This window comes from Ascidiella aspersa, chromosome 8, assembly GCF_963924565.1.
Source record: "Ascidiella aspersa chromosome 8, kaAscAspe10.2, whole genome shotgun sequence".
Classification (NCBI taxonomy): Eukaryota; Metazoa; Chordata; class Ascidiacea; order Phlebobranchia; family Ascidiidae; genus Ascidiella; species Ascidiella aspersa.
In genome coordinates this window covers 26,229,297-26,253,829 of record NC_139454.1, presented here as the reverse complement: position 1 = coordinate 26,253,829, position 24,533 = coordinate 26,229,297, and the positions used below count along the sequence as shown (strand labels likewise).

The window sequence follows — 24,533 nt, the reverse complement described above, 5'->3', positions numbered from 1 at the left end:
AGCTGCGGTTTGGGCAAACTAAAAAAAAAAACATTTATTATGTAAAACTAATTCTAAAAAACGCATGTATAGTTTTAAATTGCAGAATTGTTCGTGAATGGCTTGTGTGCGCTAATTCTAGTTTGAATCTAATTTGGTTATCAAAAATATTACTTTAGTCTCTCAGTCAAAACTAAACATTTAAAGTAATATTTTTTGGTCGAAGCGACTCGTTGTTTTTAAATCGCACTTTTTGGCGCTTTTTTAGCTCCACATTAATTGGTGCCAACCCCGATTCCCATAGCTTGCATGTGTAGCCGCACATTTACATCAACCAGGTAGATATACCTCCACCAACACCTTACTCACAGCCCACAATAGAAGCAAATATTTGCGTTTGCTCGCTTGAGTAGTTCCTCTTGTTTACACCGACCTACACAATAGAACTGCGTTGTAAGGCGTGCTACCAAAACCTGGACAACTGCATAATGCTAGTTGTCGAATTTAATGAATCCAAGCAAAAGGTTTTTATACTAATCTAATTTGTCAATTGCTTGTGCGCCAATTCTAGTTCTAATATAAGCCTAACTTTACTAAAAATGCTACTTTGTCAAACGGAATTTTTTTAGCTACTTAGTCGGAACAAAAAATTCGAATTAATGCTCTAAACGTACAAAAAAACAATTCCTACGCAAGACCCACACTATATGACTAAGCACCACTTGGGCAACTACATAATTCTAGTTTTCTAATTCAATGAATCTGAGAAAAATGCGAATAATTCTAATCCTAATCTGTTTTTTTGATTGCTTGTGTGCTCTAAACCTAATTCGAACTTTACCAAAAATACTACTTTTTCCAACGGCATTTTTTTAATCGAAACAATTAATTTGAATTATTACTTTTTAGTCGGAACCAATTTTAGGTGGATTTATAATTACCATCGCTCAAAACATATAAAAAATTAGCAGAGAAATATTTCACATTCTTGTAAGAATAAATTGCGATTGTGAATTAATGAAATGTAATTCAAAGTCGGCTTATAGTTGAATTCTGGTTTTCAAATCTAATTTGTAAAAACTAAAATAAATATACGAGGCTTAATCCAACAAATAAAGTTGAAGGTAAATAATAATAAAACTTATTCGGATAGGCCTCTAAATGCACCGGCGTGCTATGATTGGTGCCGTTATCACAGCACAATTTCTGAGTTGTGCTCACGTGTATAAATGTTTCAGTGAAACATACTAAAAATCCCTAAATATATATTAGGCAGTTTAAAAAGCTAGAGCGGTTAAAATTGAACCTATTTAGAAGCTTGTTAACTTTGTATGTTAACTTTTGTTTGAAATTTAAACATTTTTGTTGTTGTAGCGCTTTTATTTTGTACACAGTCGACATATGCAAAAAACATCGCAAAGCGTTTGCACAAAGTAACTGAGAAGCTCTTTAAGCGATCGAAAATATGATAACAAGGTTGCATTCGTAAACTTTAACCAATGAGACGAACAGATAAACCGGCTTTGTTGTGTACAAATATACTAACGTGCAAAATCATCACAAACAACAAGTAACTGTCCTTTTTCGCAGAAGATATAAATAAATGAAAGCATTTCGTGTTAGGTAGTGTTTAAATTATAATCCCAAGCACCAGAATCTTAAAAAGATGAAATATGCACATTATTGTGGCAAAGGGAACTGGCAAAACCCGCCAAAAAGCACAAAACTGCACGCAAAAGCGTCGCTTAGTGCCATTCTTAAATAAGCAAGGAAAATTAAGATTCGCTTTACCACATTCAAGCGGACAGTTCAGGGGCTGGACCCAGGTACTCGATAGTGACCCTTCCCCTACCCCTATTGGCCGCTTCAAGGTTTCGGTTTATTGCGTCAGAATGCACATAGGAGCCCCCTCCCCCCGAATGGCCATCGGAACTTCCCCCACCACCCCCGGAATAACCCCCTGCCCCCCCTGGGCCGTTCTTGGTGCCGGAACCGCCTCCCCCGAAGCCCCCGTCGTACTTAGTGCTGAGGTACGAGTAACTACCCCCCACCCCTGGGGCCAACTTGCCTTTCCCGGAACCCTTGACCGCTTTGGCCGCCTCGGGCTTCCCAAACCTTTGATCCCCTGACGCGGTTCCGTCTGTTTTGAAACCTGCGCCGCCGCCTGAAATAAAAATAACAGCTTTTTTCAAACGTCGTTCATTTTTTGGTTCAGTATTTAGTCTTGCCAAACAATTTCGCTATTAATCAATTTGTTTAAGGTATTTTTTTAATTTTCTACTTTTGGGTTTTTCGTTATTACAAAAAAGTTCCATAAACAATATCTACTATTGTGTCATAATAGATGGAATGGAAGAGGTATATTGTGATAAGTAGCGAAATAAATGTCGATGTTGGAGTTGGAAGCGTTTTATGAACGTTTTCAATTAATTATTTATTCATTTTTGGCTTCCAGGTTGCGTTTAAAAATTGGTTTAAGGTAAAAACTTTTATTGATGGTATTCATTCTACGTCATACTACGACCTTTTAAACCAATTATAATCGTATTAGTATCAATTATTATTCATAGAACTTTAAAGACTTTCTTCCAACTATAATTTTTAAAGTTTAAAAACAAGTGACGCAATTTCGCTCAAACGCGACCCTTAGACCCATTAAGTGACCCCTGCTTAGCGCTCATTGGATTTGCTCACCTGGGGTGTTCTCCCCTGAAAGTCTGTTGCCCCTGTCGCCCCCGTTTCCATCGATTCCTCCGTTCCCGATGTTGGCCGCCCACCTGAGGGCGTTCTTACCGTCAGCTGTCACACTAGCGTCTGTCGCCTGTCAAATAAAAAGCCGGTGAAATAACTGTCTGGTTAAAAATAGGCCGGTGAAATAAGAGGTTGGTGACATAAGGGGCCGTTGAAATTTAGGCAATAGTAAACACACTTTTTTCTTGTACTATACTTACGGAACTGACTTTGTGATAAGTTGGGTAGCTTGCATAAACCGGTTGTTGTGAGCAATCATATATTTATCGCCTGCTCGATTGTAACCTTTTATTAGGGGGTAATTGAGGTTTCTCGGGAATGATAAGTTTCACTGTCAAAAAATAACTTTTCTTGCACCTTGTAAAACTTAATTGTATTGCTATTTTTGTGTGAATAGTTGGTTTTTATTTGGTTTTGTAAGATTTTGTCCAGAGCGGTCTAAATTGCAATAACAAGTTTCGATAAGGAAACTATTCCATGGCAGTTTATGACATACGGAGTGAAGAATGCACCGGTTAATTTTGTCCACATATCACAAAAATCTAAAAATCCATGCATTTTGCAAACAACATCTGGCTGCTTCAAACAAAAACAACGAACTTTTTGTATCAAGTCTGAAGTAACTTTAAGAACAAACATCAAGCCCAGGGTATAAACTCACCGAGTAAGCTGCCGTACTTCCAGTTGAGCTTCCTCCAGCACCAGCTATAACGTAAGGAATGTCTGTGTAAGTTTTTTCCACCCTTATAACGAATGTTCCACCCGAACCTGACGTCCGTAGACCCTGTTGTCCAACCAGAACCTACAATAGAGTTGCTTCATTAACATTGTGTGTGATACCCATACCCGTCATACAAAATTATATCAGATTTTTTTACAAGTTTTTTAATTCAAAACAAGCTTAAAACTAAAATTGACATCAATGACACTTTTAGCCCCCTAAAACCACCCCTCGGTTCCGGGCACAAAATTTGTAAAATGTTACGATGTAAACAAACGACAATGCCAGTTCGTATTTAACACAGATGGCGTTTTTTCTTTATGTTTGAGCGGTATCATGGTCAAAATGTTTTAAATCAATGAATGGCCGCTCAACCTTCTTCTGCTCAGTTTTATTTGTAAACGATTTGTCTAGATTTTTATTTTTGGTTTTCAGAAAGGTGATTTTAAGCAGATATGTTTTCTTGGATGTTGTTCTCAAACTTTCACAAAAAAATTTCCACAATTGACAATCTACTGAGATTGTGGGACAATTTAAACCAAGAGAATTTCGACGATGAATACATTTAAAAAAAAAAAAGGTTGACTAATCCGAATTCAAATTTTCTGCCAAAAAACATCGGAATTTGTGAAAAACATTTCTGTCCAAGTTGTTCAACCTCACCTTCATTTGCGTTCCTTCCGGAAGCTTGAACTCCGCGTTGGCAATAGCGCCTCTACCGGCCAGTGCGGGCGTGCTGTGGTGTCCACTAGGGGCGTACGCGGTGATACGATACCTCCCATCCCTTGGAACTCTCCACATCTGGATTCCCTCGACCACACGAACGTAAACGTTACCACCGAAGTAGCTCTTATTACAGGCGTCCTGGTCAGGACCGAAACGACCCGGCTCCTTTCCACAATCAGAGAACACGTACATGTTAGGGTCGCCCCTCGGCCCCACGGACCCCACGCTTGAATTGGACCCCGTTTCCAGGTTGCAGTGGGTCAGGAGCGCCATTTGGGGGCCCTTGGAACCGTCGGGGTCGACCAGGAAGGTGCCTGACCTGGTTACACCGGCCTGCTGCAGCGCGTTGCATGAAGGAACCGACTGGTTGACGTTCCACTTGCACCTGAGAGGCCCCAACGTGTAGTTGCCCTTCTCGTTCGATCGCGGCGAAACATCACCGAAGCGAAGCGCGGTTACGGGCAGTGAGTCCTTGTCGAGCAACATTCCTGCAAATATATTGGGTTGTTGTTGGAAGTGGAGTTTATTTTTACGCGGTTGATGGATTCTGTGTGTTTGTCAAATGTGTCGATTTTGGGGTTAATATTGAATAAAGCAGTTATACTATGAAATATACACACATATGTGTTCAACAACTGTAATCTGAAGTCGCTTTTTGACCGTATACAGCTTAAGTGTCATTACTACACTGGGTATATATTCACACTTTAACGTAAAAAGCACTGAACATCTTGAAATCAATTCTATGGAAATGTTGTGGTTTTGTTGAGATTTCGGTTTGTTTTCCAAACTATGTGCTGGACAAAATTTGAATCCATTCTACCGTTTTCAACGCAAGAAGTACATCGCAAAATTATAATCGAGATAAAACAGCAATTGAGGAAAACTTTTTGTGATTTAGTTTGACATAACATCGCAAATGTGCGAGAAATTCTGTAACTTTGCCAAACTCTGGGGCACTTTATCAACATGTTAAGCAACAAATAAAAAAAAAACATTGAAAATGTAACAAAAAGTTGTGGTTAGCATCATCCAAAAATAATAATTTTATTTTTTTTATAATAGAACTAAATAAGGAACAATAGGACATACAAAAATTTGAAAAAAAATTAAAACGTATCAAAAAAAAATTCATTGAAATCATAAACAAGAAACATACCTAAGTGTTTTGTTATAAAGCAATGTTTCACAAACCAAAGAAAATATAGAAAGCAACTCACCTTCGTCCTGTAGCCATTGCTCAGCATCTGCGTCACAATTGCAGACTTCTGTGCGGTCAAAACAGGTTCCTGTGACGCCACAAGCGCATTTGTTGCTCCCGGGGGGTGCGCCCCCCCAGTAGGTCTGCTTGCTTCCATTACGTGAAACCCACCAACCAGTGTCTGGGGAAAACAAATTACTTTAAATGGTTCTATGTTAAGGAAGTTTAAATTAAAACTGTTTTTAAAAACATATTTTCATCCACTCTCTTGTGAAATAAAATCGGTTAGAAGTTTTAGTTAGTAGCCCTTAATCTGCCCTGTTTTTAGCTATCAATAATATTCTCTATTGTTGTGCAATCGTCATCAAAAAAAATCTATTAACGCCAATATCTTGCTTAAAGCCTGCCGACAACGTTTTAAAACTCTTGTTCAAATTTTTGAGAAATCTTACTCAGAACCGGTCTCAATAAATCTAACCATGTGATCTACAACAGTCGGCGGCCAATGAGTTGATAAGCACTTTTCTAGATCGAATCAATGTAGCAAACGTAGAACAACTTTAATAATACGCTTGTAATTGCTGGAGGTTGTTGTTAGATGTAGAATGAATATCAAAGCCCATACAGAAGTAGGAGGCATTTTGTGAACGTTTCGAATATCTCTTTTTTGACATCAGCCCAAAAATGCTTTCGTATTAAAACGTTCTTCATAGTCAATAAAGGACTGCGAACTGGAATGATTACGTACCGCCTGAAAAACCTTCTTATACACTTTATATTGGGCGCTGCCAACAGTTTGCGACCTTGCTTCAAACATTGTGCCACTCACCGTCCCTGAGCAGCTTGGAGTCGTAGCACCTGTACTTTATTCCTTGCTCACACGCGAGCGAGATGTCGACCAGCGTGCTTATCTGCTCAACAGTCGCTCCTCTGTACTTTATGCTCTGTGTGAAGCAACCTGATTCCTCACAACCCGACACGGGGGAGTCCTCCTGTTTATAAACATCATGTTAAAAGCAATCTTGGTCAGCAAAACTGTCAACTTTATATCGCAAATGCCACTAGAAAAAAGTGAAATTAGTTCCGAAAAAAATAGGAAATGAAAGTTAAAGAAAGCACAAGTTTCGGGAAATATATGCTCACCGCGTGATCGTTTTTCACGACCGTGATTCCTGTTGAAGGGTCGCTGTCCATGTCGCAATAAACGAGGAAAGGTTCGACGCCCCCCTCACCATCAGGGTCGATCATCGCGTCACCTGACCTCGTGTAACCCCACTCCTTTATGACGGCACAAGAGGGAAGGTGCTTGTTCACGTCAGAACAGTTCTTCGTTTTCTGATGAAATTATTTTTTGTGTGGAAGTGGGAAGTTTTAAAAGGTTTTACGACAAACATTCAAAATGAAAAGTTCACACAGACGATGATGTTATGTTAATTTTTGTTATGTTGCTGAAATCCTTTTTGCCTCTTGGTTTAATTTACATAATTGTTGGTAATTGTAAACAGGTGAAGGTGCAATAGTCTAAAATGTTACACACAATAAGTCAATGTTGCAAATAAGTCATTATTATAGCAAGGTAAACCATCGATTTAAAAATAAAAAGTTAACGTTTAAAATTTCTTAACTCGACCGAATAGGAGCGTTAACTTGGCTAAAAATTAGAAAAAAAAAACTTATAGCAAGCTAAAGTCTTTGAGGCCTTGGGTCATTACAGCGCAAATAACTTATTTTATTTTTTTTTAGAACATTGGTTCTTAACCTGTTCACAATTACCAACAATTATGTAACTTAAAAATTAGAGAAAAAAAGAACTCCAGCAACAAGACAAAAAATGATCGTTGGGATAACACACAGTTTAAAGCCTCCCATTAATTGATCCCTTACGTGCAAAGCTGCGAATGCCATCTTCAAATTGTTGTGTTCCGCCCTCAAGTTGGCAAGGTCGTCCCTCACTCGTATGAAGTCCCCCTCCAGGGCGGTGTGGTTCCGTTCTAAGGGCACCAGGCGCCCTCTGGCCCCCCTCAGGGCGTCCTCGGCGTTGGTCAGCTGGATTGTAAGACGCGCCTTTCTGGGGGGTAAAAGGATGTTTTTATAGGGGGTTATTGGTGTATATTGGCCCTTTAATAAAATGTATTGGAAAGAAGTTGTTTTGTTGAATATTTGCGAATCTCTGGATTTCCGGAATCATTTTATGAATTGATGATAACTGGGCAATTGTGGCTCGGAGGCAAGCACTCACGTATAAAAATCTTAATTGCGAAAGCTGCCCGAACACTTTTGGACTTCTATTTATCTGAAAAAGGCCAGAGAAAGTTAAAATCTGTGGTCAATAAAAACGAAAGGTTTACTTTGTCTGTATTCAGTAATATCCTGATTGAAGAAACTTGTTTTCCATATTTATTATGGGAAACCATTTTTTTTAAATCCAGCAGACTAGAAGTCTTTTCCAAGCTAAACAAGCTTTTGCTATGATCAAAAACTGACTTTCTCCGCATGTTTAGTTTAAGCCAAAACACAACTATATCGGACACAAAATGGAGTCCAATCTCGCTTCCACTTGGTGAACCAACTCACTCAGTCTCGTGTTCTTTGGATAGAGCGAGCAGGTCCTCGTACTCATCTTTCCTTGCAGCTTTCTCCTGTGTTAGTTTCGCGATCTCAGCTTCCAACCTTCCGATCCTCCTCAAGTTCTCCTCGTTCTTGTTGATGTTGCGGATCTGCTCGTCAGTTCGGTTCTGACGAACCTGGATCTCTGCAAAGTATAGAATGTCTTGTTTTTGATTTGAAACATTATGGCTGGAGGTTGTAGTTAGACCTGGATCTCTGCAAAGTAAAGGGTGGAGATATTTTTGCAACAAAGTCATTCAATATTGAAATGTTTTAAATTTTGGAGCATATTGATTTGAAGTTGTAGTTAGATGTAGAAAGACTATCGAAGCCCATACAGAAATAAGTGGCATTTTCAACGTTCGAAATAATGATACACTGTATGGACTTTTGTATTCTTACTACGTTTTTGAATTGATTTGAGTTTTAAAAAGTCTTTAAAGAGTCGTTAATTTATATTTTGTTCAGCTTAATTTTTGTGTTTTGACCAGGCTATTGTATTAATCATGGCATTTATACTCTAAAGCTTCAGGTTGTATTAAAAACTTGTCGATAGGTCCAAGTTTAAGTAAAAGCCTAAATGTATTTGAATTTACTTCATAAAATTGTGTGGCAACCCCGCATCTACTCTTTGCCGAATCTGCCGTAGGATTTCTTACACTCACTATTTTGTTCCAACTTACTCCAAGGCAGAACACTGCTTGGATCGCAAACCACAGTTAAAATGCCTTTTTTTGGAATCGACTCGGCACCGATACCCTAGTATAGGTATTCGTCCGTCCCTAGTTCTAACCCACAATTATATGTAGGGCTGTCCAACACGTTTCATTCCACTGACAATAACTGCTATACCAGGGTTACCACAAACACTCTGAACTTAGAAATGTTGTCGTTTACCTTGTACAATCGCTTGTAGTGACCTGATTTGATCCTCGAGACCAGGACAATGATCGCTGTCCTTCTTAGGGACGATGAAACTAAAACATAAAGAATATTGTTTGAATACTTGGATAAAAACGTCCCATACTTGCAGCTCATAGTGTGGCTACCCATGATAATATAAAACAGGACTTAATAGACAGGGCGCCCTTATTGGTGTAGCAACAGTTCAGGGTGTGCGTATTGTGGTGGATAACCTATGTTAGAACCAGTTAATGACAACTCGTTTTTCTACGTCTTGTTGGTTTATTTAAGTGTTCCCAACCGGGGCCATTTCTAATGCTTGGCCGTGCCGAGAGGTCTTTCGAAATATTTAGGAATATTTTTGTCTTGTTGTTTTTTCATACTCTAATATTGGTTATAAGTTATATTGTGTTGTTCGAGTTCCGTTTATTGTGACATCACAGCAAACCACGCTAATTATTACTAGCAGGGGTCGCAAAATGTTTATTATTTCTCTGGGTGACGTAAACCATAATTGAGAACCAAGTAAAAAGCACCCTTGATATAGCTTCGGACGTGATATACGCGTTCTTAAGAGACAGGCCTTTAACCAAAGGTTTAAAGCATTTGTTTCCTTTATAAAGTTCAGGTTTTGCTTTGAATTTATTTTCGGTTTGAAAAGTTTTTGTAAAGTCGATAAATAGCCTTAGAATTAATTTTTCGTGCATTTTAAATGAAATGTTTAAACGTGGCGTAGTAAATCAATTTTTCAACTATTGGTTTTTGTGAACTTGGCATTTATACTACTATTGTTTTAGGATTATATTCAAATCATGTGGAGTGCCCAGAAACATTTTTCTATGAAAAGTTTCCAAATATCTAACGGTGAAGTAGCAATAGAATCCCACCTGTAAATGCACTGGTTCTCCTGTGTGTACCGGTTCAAGTAACTTGCACATTGCGCTTGAGGTCTGCTTGTGGTGCTTTGTCCGCTACAGACACCAGCAATTATCACCACCACCAACAAACCCAACCATCCCCTCATATCGCTCATTTTGCGACCAATAATGGCGGCCAATTGTCTTTGGTGCGTGACCTGTAGGCGGAAATGTGCCTCGCTGGCAAATTGCTTCTGCTTGTCTTATGAGGTTTGTGACGTAATAGTGGACGCCCGCGGCTATGCAACACGTATTCCGTGAGTTTTTTCAGTTAGTGGCGACCTACAAATACTTCTACACGATAAAGAAGTGAATAATGTATGACACCAAACACGTACGACAATGATGGAGCTATATTAACACCTGTGTAATAATTACTAAGTACAGTTTAACCAAACCTTTCTTTAGTTTTTGGTAAGTTTTTAGCTGGTTATTATTAATCATTTAACAGTTACTTTCCTCTACAAATGTGTGCGATAACGTTAAATCAAATTATTCTTCAAATCATAATAGTACACTTCTGAACAACTTGTTTAAACAACAGACCTAAATATTTCGGGTTTTCTGTTAAAGTTGGCTTCGAACTCTGTGACAAACAAAGCTTATAAACTTATAAAGTGTTGTTAACTCATCAGATCTGCCATAACTTTCTTACACACTTGCTTCTGACATACTAACTTACGTCTTGCTTTAAGTTGTCAATCTACTTTATTCCTTGCTTTTTTGACCAATCCAATAACTAGGAACATTAACAGCGGTCGTTCTTTCCATTCGCCTTCCAAAATCTGTCGCGAGTCTTTACATGAAACTGCTAATCACTAACCGGTAAAGTTTGAGAAGCTGAAACTTCCTGAACTAATCACCAACTTCTTAATATTCTTGCCTCAACAGCAATTAGGGGAAGGTTTCATACTTGCCAGATCATTATTTAAGTGACGGCCATAACTACCCTTCAAATTATTACGGCAGCTAAATCAAAACTAGCCAGTAACCTATTTTTTTTTGGTTTCATGCTGGATTTTTTTAAAACCTCTGTTTTTTCAACACTGGCAAGTTACAACAAAAATAGAGTTCGATTAAACTAAAACTTCAACAAGCTTAACTATGCCTGGGTGATACTTCTGGCTCACAATAAACCCAGGAAAATATTGCCACCGTCTTCGCCTGTTCATGATCATAAAAATCATTGATGTTTTTTACTCTAAAATACGACTTTGCCGACTCAGGGCTGGATAACTTCTCGCTTACGTAAAAAAACACGTCAATTTTGTCGCAAAAAACTCCGCTTTTCAGCTGACGGGACAGCGAGTCGTCTAGTATCACTGTAGGTGCTGTGAGCAGCGACCAGCCTTCTAATTCACTCCATTGTGCTCGCACCACATTGAGCCCTCGGGTCACGAGCGCTACATCCAAGCCCAACCCGCCAGACCAGTTTTAATAACACTCGCTCTATTCCGAATGTGCTTATGTTTCAAACTAGCGCTGTTTAAAATCAAGCCGACTATTGCTAATTTGTATTTTCACGCGTTCGCATGAAAGTGTAAATTGCTGCGTTTGGATTTACTTAATGTGAATCATTTACTTAGAGAAGTCTAACTTGCCATTTTAGGGGGTATTTTAAAAAAATGGGACAAAAATACTTGTTGAAACACTATATCCGCGCACCTAGTCAAACTTGGAACGTTAAAACTTTTATTTTAGTCTTCATTGATTGAAGTAATCTTTTTGCTTGTAAACGAACATTGATTTTCTTTATTCCTTTATATTTAGCATCAGAAAGATTCCCAAGCAATTTGCCTCCCAACTTTTTATTCGCGCCAAATTTCGCGGTATAGCGACGGGATTTCTATGACGTAATAATGCCGGGCACTATCTGAAAGAGCACACGTGTATAATTGCCCACAATCACACATTGTGTGACGTAACAATACGACGGCATCTTTCAAATAAGTTGGAAGGGATTGTAGCAGTAAAACTCGTGTCGGGTTTGAACTGTTGAAATATATTGCGCGTTTATGTGTATTCAAATTAATTTTAAAATCGAGTTAGCTTCACCAGGCAACATATCAATAGATAGAAATCGCTCTTCTGGTGTAAACGAAGTATAAATCGACAGCAGCAAATACCAGCTGACAGTTTGTTTACACTAGAATAGCGATTTCCAAATTGGAATAAACGATTAAAAGCCATGTATAGTAAACATTTAATTTTAACAACTAGATAAACAAGATTAAGGTGGCCAAAGTGAGAGGCCACTGGATATTGTTTATTGAATCTTTAAAACAATAAATAATTTCCCAATCATTTAAGTAATTTCGTAAAGCATATTTCTCATGATTCAATTTAATTTATTTATTTACGCTTATTTTTTTACCCCCACAAAACCACGCCCCCTTCTAACCATGAGTTTGTTTAGACGCAGAGCTACTCATGCGGAACGGTGGAGGGAAAACCTTGCGAGTTCGTCGTTCACTTCAACCACGGATTCAAGATGGTCGACGCCGAAACAAAGGTGATTATTGCGTCATAAGTAACTTCTCTGTGATGTCATTACCTTTTGATGTTCATTTGTTGCTTTATCTGTAAATCTAAATGCGCTTATATTTGGCGAATTTTGCAAAAATACCAATGTATGGCATCTTAAAATTGTTATCACGACACACGGTGACAATGGAACAGCACAAAAGTAGATTTTCGGTCTTTTAATTGTGGCAATGAAATCCTTGCAAATAGTTTTTAAACCATTGTCATGCGCATATGAAATCGTTTTGATGATTCATGCCAGTAATTGGGTTAAAATTTTGTAAATTGCTGGGTAGGTTTGACTTATAAGGCGTTGATGTATAGCATAAATTCTTCGGCTATATATTTGTAAATTAATACCAGAATAACTTGTTTTTAGTATATTATGCCTGGTAGCAAAAACATATTAATGGCCGTTTTAATTTGGGCGATAAAATTTGTAAGTTTCAACTTTTTTTCGCCCATCTCAGAAACGTTAGCAACAATTTCTTTAGGCACGAGCGAGAAAAAACTTACGTTGTTCGCCTTCCATAAGCCACTGCTACAAAGTAACAGCTTTTCATGTCGCATTAATTCACAGGATTCGTTGTGGGAATACAAGTTCTCGCAGTTAAAAGGTTCGGCGGATGACGGCAAGTCGCTCATCACCTTCACTTTCCAGAACCGAGCGACCAACCAGCTCGAGATACAGGTGCGACATCTAGAGGTAGCAGTAAAAATCGTCTGGTTGCCAATTAATGACGAAGCATTTGCAGAAAATTTTCTATTTTTTTAACTTAGCCATACAATTGAATTCAAAATATTTGTCTTCGTTACTTATGTGGGCCATGAAATACCTATATACCTGGGCTGTCTTATACCACGGCTAGTCTTCTTCGGTGAATATATGGCAACTTGGCAGTAATATAAATATAATATATATATGATTTCTAATTGATAATCTTAGAGCAATGATCTTAAAAGATAGGTATAGAATAAAATACATGCCAGCAATTGTATGATTTTTCTAAATGAAATACATCTGTATATTGTCTTTTTGAAACACTTATATTAATTGATGCTTCGACCACAGTCATGGTGTAGGCTTCTAATGGAATCCCTCACCATCGCTTAAAAACGCTGTTTTTTAATTCCAACCAACGTGTTCTAAGTTTTTAAACTAAGCTCATCCCAGTGATCGGTCAGACACATTAGTTTTAAGTTGCGATCTTGGTTGGTGTTTCACTATAAGCGTGTTGCTAGATTGGTAAAAATACCCTCAGATTATTTAATTTATTGCCGCCAATAAGGCTCAAATATCTAGTGGGGCTCTCCAACAAACAAAAAATTAAACAACTTTGATATGCTATATATGTTGGCTTACATAATTAATTTGCTAAAACTGACGTTTAGCTGAGTAAAGCCACAGTAAACTTTTGCATAATAATCGGGTTTCACATTTAAGCGCCTCTTTGTACTAATTGTGTTTCTATTAACATCTGCCTGTTTAATGCTGATCATTGTGGCTATGAAGCGCATTAGTCGCAAGTTTCGATAAATGACCTGCATTCCAACTGACCCATGTCTGACCTCTGACCTGTGTTTGACCCCGCAGAGCTTCTCCTGCTCCTCCTCCCACTCTCTCCTCTTCTGCGTCCACTCCTTCCTCGCTGCCAAGCTCTCATTGGTCGACCCGACATTCCTGGAGAAGCTCAGCGCAAGGGGAACCCCCCTCGCCCCGCACACGCAATCATCATGATGACGTCACCACCAAAACCATGTGTGACGTATTGTCTGTCATTGTGACGTAATTGTTAAGGTGATTCAGTCGTTGTTCAATCGTTTTTACACTTTAGCTTTAATTTGTCGCAAAATCGCTTGTTGCATACTATATGACGTCATCAATCATTACTTAATTAGACATATTTTCGCCGATACTTGATTTGTCGCATTTATTCATCTCCACAATGTCATACATTCTTGGTATTGTTACGTCATAAAAAAATAAGCGAAGATTATTTCATATCAGTGATTGTGTTTTGGTGTTTCTTTCCTTACGTCATACGCTTAACAATATCTTGACGTCAACAATCAAGCGCCTCTGACATTTGTTGCATTTTATTGTTTCGTCACAAACCCAATCATTTACATTCCAGCTTGGCAAGAGTTGAGCAAAAATAGTAAAATTTATCGGACAAGTGAAAATCGAATTCCGAGTAAACTCGTTTAACTTTTCTTCAATAAAACAACGATGTCGTTTCTCTCCAACCCGCAACTGTTTTGCATTTCCTGAACTTTTAACTTCTACTGTGTGTCTCTGTGACGTCAGAATGCCACGTGTTCACCATTGTAAGTCAACAAACCCACGCGAATGTGATGACGTCGATAATTGCACTATCCCTTGTTACGTCATCACCAGTTTTACCCCCCATAGGTGCTGCTTTTAATGATTTTACCGACCTCCTTTGTGACGTCATCCCCGCAAACAATGCGACGACTATCACGTGACCAAGTAAACCTCGGAGCTGCTTCACTTGGTCAATTCTTCCTCCAAATACTTAAACTACCTTCCCGAGTGTTTTTGTCGCTTTTGCTTGCACACGTGCGCCCACTTGCGGTCTTTTTCGGTGTATATTTCAGCCGCTGGAGGTCGATGTTGCTGTGTTTTGTAGCGATTTTTTAGTGTTTGGCGAAAATGGCTGGTCGGAATAAATGGCATCCAACGAAACTCGTGTGCTTTTCTCAAATAGTTTTTAAACAAAATTTGAAGAACTAAATTCCGCGTAAAAAATAATGTCTACATAAATAATTATACAGCTTTGGTTCTGGGCTTCAGCACAAAAGTTGTCAGCAAAAATTTGAAAGTTGTAAAAAGAAAATAGAATAACACACAGAATTTATTCAGTTAAGTAAAGTTCATGACCCTGTATTCCACCTAATCACGTGACTAAAATAGGGCGGACAATCACAATCAACTTATATAACTGTTATACACCCCCCATTTTGATCTTGCAATTTTGGAGCACAATGGTTGGAGGTTTTAGTAAGACATAATAAGAATATCAAAGCTATTTATTTTAGAAAATATTTTACTAAATGGCTTAAGCCAAGCCCGATTTTCTTAATAAATTCGCCATTTTTCTTTGTTTTGCTTTTATCTCTGCTTAATGCGTCACGTCCTTCTCGAAATATATATCTAAAATTGCATTTTTAACCAAATAGCTGCAATTTATCGATTCGCGCGCCGAACTTTCGTTTTTCATATAAATTCTACTCTTACACAGGTTCTTTATCTTACTTCTTTTATAGCGTCACATTATTACGTCATTGTGTGTGTATTTGTGAACCGGCTTGTCAAGTGATTCGCCCGAAAACTTCAGGCAAGCAATTTGAAATCAAACATCAAGCGCAGTTAGGTTCGGTCTCACCAATGCATTCGCTCCAACCTTGATAATTAACATTTAACCTTTTTCTATTTTCATGTCAATGACGTCATTAAAGCCGGCGTTCGAAGATCATCACCTCAAGCAACTTCTCGCTATGTTGCACTATTATTACGTCACAGCGTAGTGTTTATTGACGCATAAAATCGCGTTTAGGAAATACTGTCCAAAAATGTTAATTTTACGAAAGCATTGTTTTATCATAAAGCACGGCCTGACGTAATGACGTCATGATATTTAAAGATTTGTTTTGAAATCATTTTTGATGAACATTCGAACGTTTTGCGCTTAATATGGAATTATTCGGAAAATCATATTGTGATTATTTTGAAACTAGACAAATCGGTTCTTAGAGAGTTTTACGACAAAAATATTTGGTTTAAGTGTTACAATTAAAACAAGAGGAACCTGATAGAACCGCCTTAAACTGGTTTAATCCACAATTTAAAGAAATAAAAAGCAAAATAGTTTTTGGGTCAAATTTAAAAATTTGGCAAGGCTACAGCCTTGATGTTTTTTCGATTTTTTGACAAATTTTAAGAAATTCATTTTTTGTAGGAAATTTACCGGACTTTTCATCGGAGACCTGTTAGAACCGCTTTAAACTGGTTTAAATTGAATTGTGACGTAACGAGTACTAACGACCGCACTCGGATATAATCAGCATGTTGTGACGTAACACTGATGCAACAAGATCGGAGATGATTGTTGTGTTCACTCGGCGAAAAAAATATGTTGGCAATGACGTCATCTGTTTGTCCCGTGACGTAATTTACATGTAAATACAAAAAAAAATGGTTAAATAACATCGAGGATCCATGGCCTATTAGAGTGGTGAGCCTGTTCAGACAAACTACGGGAAAAATTACATAAATTCATCGGATCTAGGTCCTAGTGTTCTGTTGTGTATTTTACAAATATAAGGCGGTAAAACTTACCCATTAGAAAAAAAAACTGAAGCCACAAAAAACCTGAAGCGACAAAAAAACCTGAAGCGACAAAAAACCTGAAGCGACAAAAAAACCTGAAGCGACAAAAAACCTGAAGCGACAAAAAACCTGAAGCGACAAAAAACCTGAAGCGACAAAAGAGGTTTGGTGCCAATACCGGTTTGTATTGACTTGCGTTACACGGACACAAGACAAGCCCGTGAACACAACCGTCGGAATCTAGCACGAAAGTCCCTATTTAGTTGAAACCGCCACACTTCTACGACATCCTACGCAACTTGGTGACGGCTTATCCCACTATTTGTAACGCGAAGCTAAATGCAAACTATTTATTCAAAATGGTGCCACGAGCTCTTCTATGGGCCACCTACTACGCACCCTAACCTTCTCGTGGCACCAGAACTACGTTGCACCGCCAAGATCAAGCAAGGTTCCCTGCCCGAACCTTGCTTTGACCCAAGCGGTTTCCCGGGGTCAAAAGATGTTATACTAAAGCCTATCTCCCACAGCCGAGATTGACGCGCGTGACAGCCACTAGTTGTTACAGCACCTCATAATAGTTGTACGCCCCAGTGGCGTATAAACGAGATCATCCAAACAAAATGTACAAAGTTGCTCCAAACCGACAACGTGCTCGCCACGTCCAACTTGAAGCTCTCCAGTTTCCTTGTGAAGGCGTTTCCAGAAAGTCAGCGGCGCATTCCTCGATCGGCTGATCGCAATCAACTTGGAATTTCGCGCCGCACTTTTGGAATTTTTGTTTGGAAATAACCAAGAAAAAATCGAGCATATTAAAAAGCGAATCTTGTGTATCCAATCCGTATTTAAGAAAATAAAACGACCGCCAGATGGCGTTAAAGAATCAATAAACGTATTTATTTCGATTATTCATCCTTAACATCAAATAAAAACCGGGCATCACAAGATCCAGGAGTGCATCGTTGACTGCCGTTTTTTATCCAGCAGTAGCGTGACATCATATAGCACAAGAGCGACTGCGATTTAACCCTTTACCAGGCTGCAACGCTATAATTACAAGCACAAACAGACACGCGTCGTTTCTTTACATCAGTGGTCGGCAAACTGTGGGCCGCGGCCCAAATGTGGGCCGCAGAGCCATTTTTAGTGGGCCGCGAGTTACTTTTGAACAGCTTAGTGTTATCATGAAGTTGTGGGCCGCGTGATAGCCGTACATTTATTGCACTTTGTTTTAAAACTACATGTGGTTTAGAACTTTTATATTTTCACAGCGAGGTTCAGACCCACGTGCCAAATATGGTCCTGAGTACCTGTCGATCTATATTTTTGGCCAACTTTAACTATATGTAAACCCAAAATTTTTCGTGCTTCGCGCATATAATACACAATTAGAGCTTCACTGTGTTATTAATTTCCGGGTAATTTCCGTTGTTAACACCGTTATTAAAACCGTCGGCGGTATTTGTAAATAGCAATTATATAATAAAGCATTTATTGAAATTACGAGGTAAAAGTGATTAAACTTATAAAAAACAATGGTCTTGTGAAAAAAGGGCGCTGGTCTTAAATCCTAACACTTTTATTTTACAGTAACAAAACGAGCTGTCAAAATTGTACCACCTCCACCACAAACAAAAGGTTTAAACATTTACCTCTTATACCTACCTACTAAACAAACCTAACAGAACATACTAGTTGTGAAACTGTAAACTAAAATTATTACCAATACTGGCACTTACCTTCTACCTACACCAAAACAAAAAGGCGAAAAGTTGACCTTCTGCCAGTGCGCAGTTATAACTCGGACCCTACCTCCCTGTGGCGGCACCATATCCCTTTGGGAATGGTTGTCCTGAAGAGGGCCTGAACCATTACTGACCTTCAGACATTCCCGGCCTCCTTTTTGGCCAATGGGAAGACAAACCACTACCCCTTTTACTTTACTCTTGCTTTCTTTAAGCAAAAAAACAAAAAAAAAGTAGAATGATGAAACTTGGAATTACCGTCTAAACTATTTGAAGAAAACAGAGACTGTTTCTGACTGCCTGTTCATTTTTTAGTGTTTTTAACCTTTAATTTGAAAAAATGTAGACTGTCGCTATTGTATAGAGATAATACAAACGCGTTTTTTACATTTAGATAACTTCTTATTCGGTACAAAAACATATCTAGATTTGCGAATTGCACGAAACGTTGGCTATTTTTCAACAACAAAAATCCCCTACTCCGCTTAACAATTCGGACCCTAACTTCGTGGTGGCACCTGTTCCCTGGTAGAGACAGGTTTAATAAAGGGCTTGGCTCAGACCATCACTAACCGTGTTGTGGTATTTCCGGCCCTTTTCTTCAGTTGGAAGAATCGAGCCAAAACGATTACTACAACTTACATTCTATCAGCTAAGTTCAGCAGACGAAGAAAAAAAATAATTTTACGGTCTTTAGTCAATTGAAAAAACGCACTTTGTTTTGCAACAAACGGCAGGTAACTAAAATGTATGTTGAGATTTGTTTTGTAACTATCTTGGCTTGAATTTTTCAAATGGTTTGCTTTAATAAATTAATCACAATTTACCAAACTCATTAAAGCAGAACGTTAATTTTTGCTCCACTTTCGACCAACAAACGAAAGTTTTTTCTTACAGTTTATAACCTTAATTTAACATAGAGGTTTTGCATTACAACAAGCTAATAACACCCGTCTTGTGGCTTTTGGGCGCAGCAAATTGCTCCCGTTAAGAGCTTCACTAGATGGGAATGTATTTGGCAACTGGGTTAAGTGCTTACTGTCAATTGTTGCTTGCTAGCATCAAATTTTGGCGGTGAATTAATCTGCACGCAGAAGAAAATCTGACTTGTCAGAATGAATAATAAATAAAATTAACAACCGATAAATATTGGAAAAAGGTTCCGCGGGATTTTTTTCGGGGAAATCCCTGGGGATTTTTTTTCAAAAATTCGCAAAATGGAAAAAAAAAATCAAAAAATCTTCAAAGTCGATTTTTAGCTTTATTTTAGGTGTTAGGGGACTGAAACTTTACCATGTTGTTTCTACGCCCAAGGCGCATCTACACACAAAGTTTCACTCAAATCGGAGAAGGTCGATTTTTAAAAAATGCCAAAAATCGCGTATTTTTGGATAACTTTTATAAAAAATGTCCATTTTCTCGTTAATTATAAAGAATTGGACTATATAAGTATCACCGTTGGATTCATATTGTCCTAGCGCATCTTGTGTGAAAATTTCAGCACAATCGGAGCAGTTCGAAAAATATTCGAAAAAAATCGCTGGTATATGAGCGTCGAAATTGGCCAATTTTGCCGATTTAGCCCTATGTTATAAAATAGGGAATACTGGTGATGTGAAATGCGCTATAATAAATAGTCGAGCGTTATATCAAACAGACAAATCTCGTTCCTATAACTATTTGTAGGCTGCGATAAGCTTCATGTCGTCAATCTGTTATTTAGAAGTCGTTTTGGGAAAATTGTTGATTTTGAAATCCAACTTATGAAAGTACTTTATCAACCAATCTTTAGAATCCACAAACGCTACTGTTTTTGTGAAAATGACTTCAGAATGAATAAATGATAATTTGCGGTTTCTCCAAGTGCGTTTGGACAAACTGCCAATATTTCGGCTGACTAAAAATTTTTTTTTTTTGTATAAAAAAAATTTTATTTTTCTAATATATTTGTTGTAACTTTTTTTAATTTAATTTCGTTTTCGCGAAGATAGAAGTATTTTTAGCCGAGTTTTTTGGTGAGTTGTTACCGGTAGGCGCGATGTTTGTAACTTTAGTATAGTAGTATTCTGACACATGTAGAAAAAGACGTTGTTCGTTTATTTTCAGTGATTTCTACTCGTTCCTATAGAGTAGTAATTAACAACAACAATCAACTTGCAACCAACTAACTATAATGACACTTGACTTACGAGCAGTCTTCTTCCAACCGCCCATAGAAGTTCAAACCAAGCTCGAAGTTGCTTATGGGACAAGCTCACCCAAGGCTTAGGGCTTGACGATTTGGCGTAAACGTCAAGCAGCACTTCGCCAATCTTGAAGAAGACATCTTTAAACCTTAGATTTCGTTTTAAGTAATCCTCGATTAAACTTTCGTTTGTTGGTTGGCGACGAAGAGCTTAGTTTCTCAGCAAGAGAAACCAGACCGTGAGAATTCAAAGTTGTTTATTTCGTTTCTTTTGTTTTTCACATTTATATATTTGCAGAAGCCGCTTTTATAGTTTGAAGCAAATTAGGCCGGTTGACTAAAAAGTTGAAACAAACACTTTGAATTTTACTTTAAAACGTTACTTTTGAAGTCTTCAATGTAATGGGCATATAACACTATTTTATTCGTTAATTAATGGGCCGTATAATAACTTATTTTTATCTTTTCTTTATTTTATTTTAACTAGTAATAATCGCGCCTCGGATAAACCTCAGCAGCTACGATATCGCGACTGTACAAATTCAAACTCGTTTACTTTTTATTGTCGGGCCTCCAAGAAGCGACTAAAAATTTGTTTTTCGTTAACAAGTAATCTGCGTTTAAACTTCAGTTTGTTGGTTGGTTCTCGTTAAAATATTATTATTAAAATGACAACGTTTCACGTAAGCGACGACGCTGAGTTTTTTTTTTTTTTTTATAACGCAAGTTAGGTTCAATTTCGAGGAGAAGTATATATATTATTTTTCATTGTTATATACTGGTGGTCTAGAGGAAAAAACTAATTACACAGATATGTTTTTAAAAAAAAATTTGAAAACATAAATGCGAAAGCTTGCTTTTGGTTTCTTTCTAAATTTGTGATTTTTTTTTTTTTTTTTTTTAGGTTTGTAAAAAAGTTTCAGGCAAAGTCGGCCAAAAAAAGGGCCGCAGAGCCAATTTTAGTGGCCCGTGAGTCACTTTTGAATTGCTTAGTTTTATAATGTATTTGTGGGCCGCGTAATAGTCGTGCGTGCATAGCACTTTCTTTTTAAGTTGGTGTGGCAGATAATTTTTACATTGACTCAGCTTAGAAAGGCCCACGTGCCAAATGTGGGAGCCTGTCCAACTATATAATTAATTGAAAAAAATTTTGCGCTTCTCGAGTATATTCTTCGTTTTATATTATGTTTTACATTATGACGTGCCAGTGTTTTGGGCACCAAGGCGCAGTATTATATTTGACCTAAAAGTCAAATATCCCGAATCCGCCACTTTTTCATAGTGGTTTTACGTATTGGGCCTTCAATAGCTCTGAAAAGGCTTTGGGCCGCGACAAAAAAAGTTTGCCGACCATTGCTCTACATAATTATTCATTTTTGTATTTGCATTTTTTGTATTTGCATAAGGGGACGTGAGTATGTATAGGACTTATTTAAAACTTCTTTCATCGCCTCTATTGTACAAAATCCTGAGCTGTTTTTTTGCTTTGTGGTTGTCAGTCGATAAATTCATTGTTGAGAAGTAAAACACAGAAAACATCCCTGCATTCCGCATGCCAAGATGTTTTGTTCATCGCGTAAAAAGGGTTGCAATATGACTGACATGGTATTAAATAGCTGTAGGTGAACCAAAACAAAAATGTTTTTTAAGCCATATCTCCTAGCTCCTAGTACTTCTAGAAGGATAAATTACGTCCATAGTGATTGTCGAACTTAAAATATGTCTGTAATTTCTTAATATGTACAAAAATGTACCTCGTACCAGACACAAAAGGTTGTTACTAAAATTAGCTGACTAACGAAGATTGACGGTCCCGGTCTGACCGAGGTCGTGAGTTCGAACCTCACCGCAAGCTAGTCCGTTGTTCTAGCTTTAGGCTTGCAAAGTCATATTTTCTGGGAAATAATTAAAGTAGTTACAAGAACAGGATGCACAGCTCTAAGTTGCAGGGAATGTAGCGAACTGCGAACCGTCTGAATCCCATCACTGCTAAGTGCTAACAGCAACACTAAAAAGCAACAGTCGTCTCATGACTTGCATTTATGACGCAACAATTAAATTTTTAAACAAACAATTACAAAAGGAAAAATACTACAAATATAAAACACATTACACAATGCATAAACTGTTACTTGCAAACTTGACCATTGCACATTTTTAAAAAAATAAACACGTAAGATACTTGGACCTTCAAAATCAATGCATGGAATAAGATGCAAAAATCGATTGACAGTATAGCCAGTAATGTTAACCGGTGGCTGATCTCATAAAATTTCGCGAGACGGTTCTATAGAATCGGTGCGAACCAGCTGAATCCCACCAGTGTATATAACTATGTGGATTCCAAGGCTCATTTACACAATTTTAATGGAAATACGCTATGATTGGTCTACATAAAAATATTTTCCACAAAAGGTAGAAATGCGACATTTAAGCTTATGCCGAGTGTATTACAGCAAAAAACATGATTTTTGATCAGACGTTTTAAAGTCATTTCATTTTACTGTTTCCTGCGCATACTTTCAAAACACACTGATATCATTTGGCTGATATCATTGGTTTTTCATCGTAACGGCTAAAAATGGGAATCAGAGTTAAATTCAGTTAAATGGAAACTATTAAATCTTTCCAGTTTAAGAAAGATTTGGGCTTTGGCGAAACAGCAATGCAGGTGATACACTAAGCAAATCAAACCGTTGCAAGGGTGCCCTAAGAATAAAATGACGCAAAACTGACTGAAAAACACTTTTATGTGATAATTTACTATTAAAGTGTGCGCTGGGATTTCTTAAGCAAAATATAAAATGAACTTTACGTATAAAGAATATCAAAGCCCATACAGAATTAAGTATATTTTGAACGTTTCGAACAAATTTTATTCATTTTCAACCTTGAAAAAGAGTTATTCAAAACGTTCAAAATAATACCTATACTTCTGTATGGGCTTTCACATTCAGTACGGTACGGCTTACTACTACATCCAACCATTATGCTCCAAAATGAACTTCATTAACCGCGCTACACAAGCAAAGGCCCATGGGTTGCCAATGCTGCACTATATTAAGTAAATCAAACTGTTATAAAGTTGGTTTCATTCTAAAGTGGTCCTGTAGCGCGAAATTTGGTACGGGGCCCAAACTGATCCTGTCGGATCAATTTTGAGGTTGGAACAGCCGCTAAAACAGGTCCGGCTAGGCCAAAACTGGTCCGGCCTAACCCTAACCCTAGACAAATCTGTTCGATCCGGTCGGACCAATTTTGGCGTGACAGTCCAGAAGTGATCATATATTTCTAGTGGTTTGCTTTTAAAGTTGTTTGATACCGCCACGGCTTACGAAACAGCAATACAATTAAAACAGTACAAGCAGATCAAACAGCAACAAAGGGTGTCACATAATCAATTGCTACAAAAGTGGGGACAATATCTAGTGTGTTCTCCGGAACGACGGAGTCGGTTAACACAACCCGAGTTAAACTCAGTTGACTGGTGTCAATTCCATCGTTTTAGTCCAAGAAAGGTGCGGGCTTCGGCAAAGCAGCAATGCAGTTGATACACTGATCAAACTAAGCCGTTACAAGGGTGCCCCAAAATAAAATGTTGCAAAAGTGACTGAAAAACACTTTTAAGTGTAAACGTTAAAGTAAAAATGATTAAAGCCCTAAACACAAGAAAGCGAGAAAGAGGGAAAACCTTAAACATCAGTCGTGGTAAAAAAAGTAACGAAGCCCAAATTCGGGCTTTCGTTATAATCAGTAAAATGACAAGGAAGAAAGCGCGTGCTGGAGTTTTTAAACGTTAACAACATTGTTATGAAGTTACAGATGTTGGAATAACTCATCAGTAGCGATAAAGCTGACCTTTGCAGAATTGCGAAATTTTTGGCGGCGAGCGAAATTAAAATAATATCAGAAATCATAGCTGTT

The 24,533-nt window shown here is 37.9% G+C and overlaps 2 protein-coding genes across 2 annotated transcripts in view; one reads left to right on the top strand and one right to left on the bottom strand.

The window, feature by feature from the left end:
• LOC146137104 (gamma-1-syntrophin-like) overlaps positions 1 to 15,035 on the top strand; it is a 31,617-nt gene extending 16,582 nt beyond the window's left edge. Inside the window, exons 10-12 of the mRNA XM_083395332.1 lie at positions 12,222 to 12,317; positions 12,909 to 13,019; positions 13,923 to 15,035. Of these exons, the coding sequence (XP_083251458.1) occupies positions 12,222 to 12,317; positions 12,909 to 13,019; positions 13,923 to 14,066 (351 nt within the window). The 3' untranslated portion in view covers positions 14,067 to 15,035. The remainder of the gene's footprint in view (positions 1 to 12,221; positions 12,318 to 12,908; positions 13,020 to 13,922) is intronic.
• Positions 1,350 to 10,676, bottom strand: LOC146137105 (uncharacterized). Its single transcript, XM_083395246.1, has 11 exons — positions 9,776 to 10,676; positions 8,883 to 8,962; positions 7,953 to 8,130; positions 7,263 to 7,446; positions 6,522 to 6,713; positions 6,208 to 6,370; positions 5,398 to 5,559; positions 4,115 to 4,665; positions 3,392 to 3,532; positions 2,674 to 2,800; positions 1,350 to 2,143 (listed from the first exon to the last, which is right to left on the bottom strand). Exons 1-11 carry the CDS (start codon positions 9,919 to 9,921, stop codon positions 1,776 to 1,778), a joined length of 2,292 nt encoding a protein of 763 aa, XP_083251372.1. The 5' UTR covers positions 9,922 to 10,676; the 3' UTR covers positions 1,350 to 1,775.
• Positions 15,036 to 24,533: the final 9,498 nt, after the last annotated feature.

Bases quoted from the DNA above. Each gene is read 5' to 3' on its own strand.
- LOC146137105 (XM_083395246.1), bottom strand. From the start codon at position 9,921: ATGAGCGATATGAGGGGATGGTTGGGTTTGTTGGTGGTGGTGATAATT. The intron at 8,963-9,775 runs GTGGGATTCTAT...TTTATGTTTTAG, and splicing joins GAGAACCAGTGCATTTACAG to TTTCATCGTCCCTAAGAAGG. The intron at 8,131-8,882 runs GTAAACGACAAC...TATACTTTGCAG, and splicing joins ACTACAAGCGATTGTACAAG to AGATCCAGGTTCGTCAGAAC.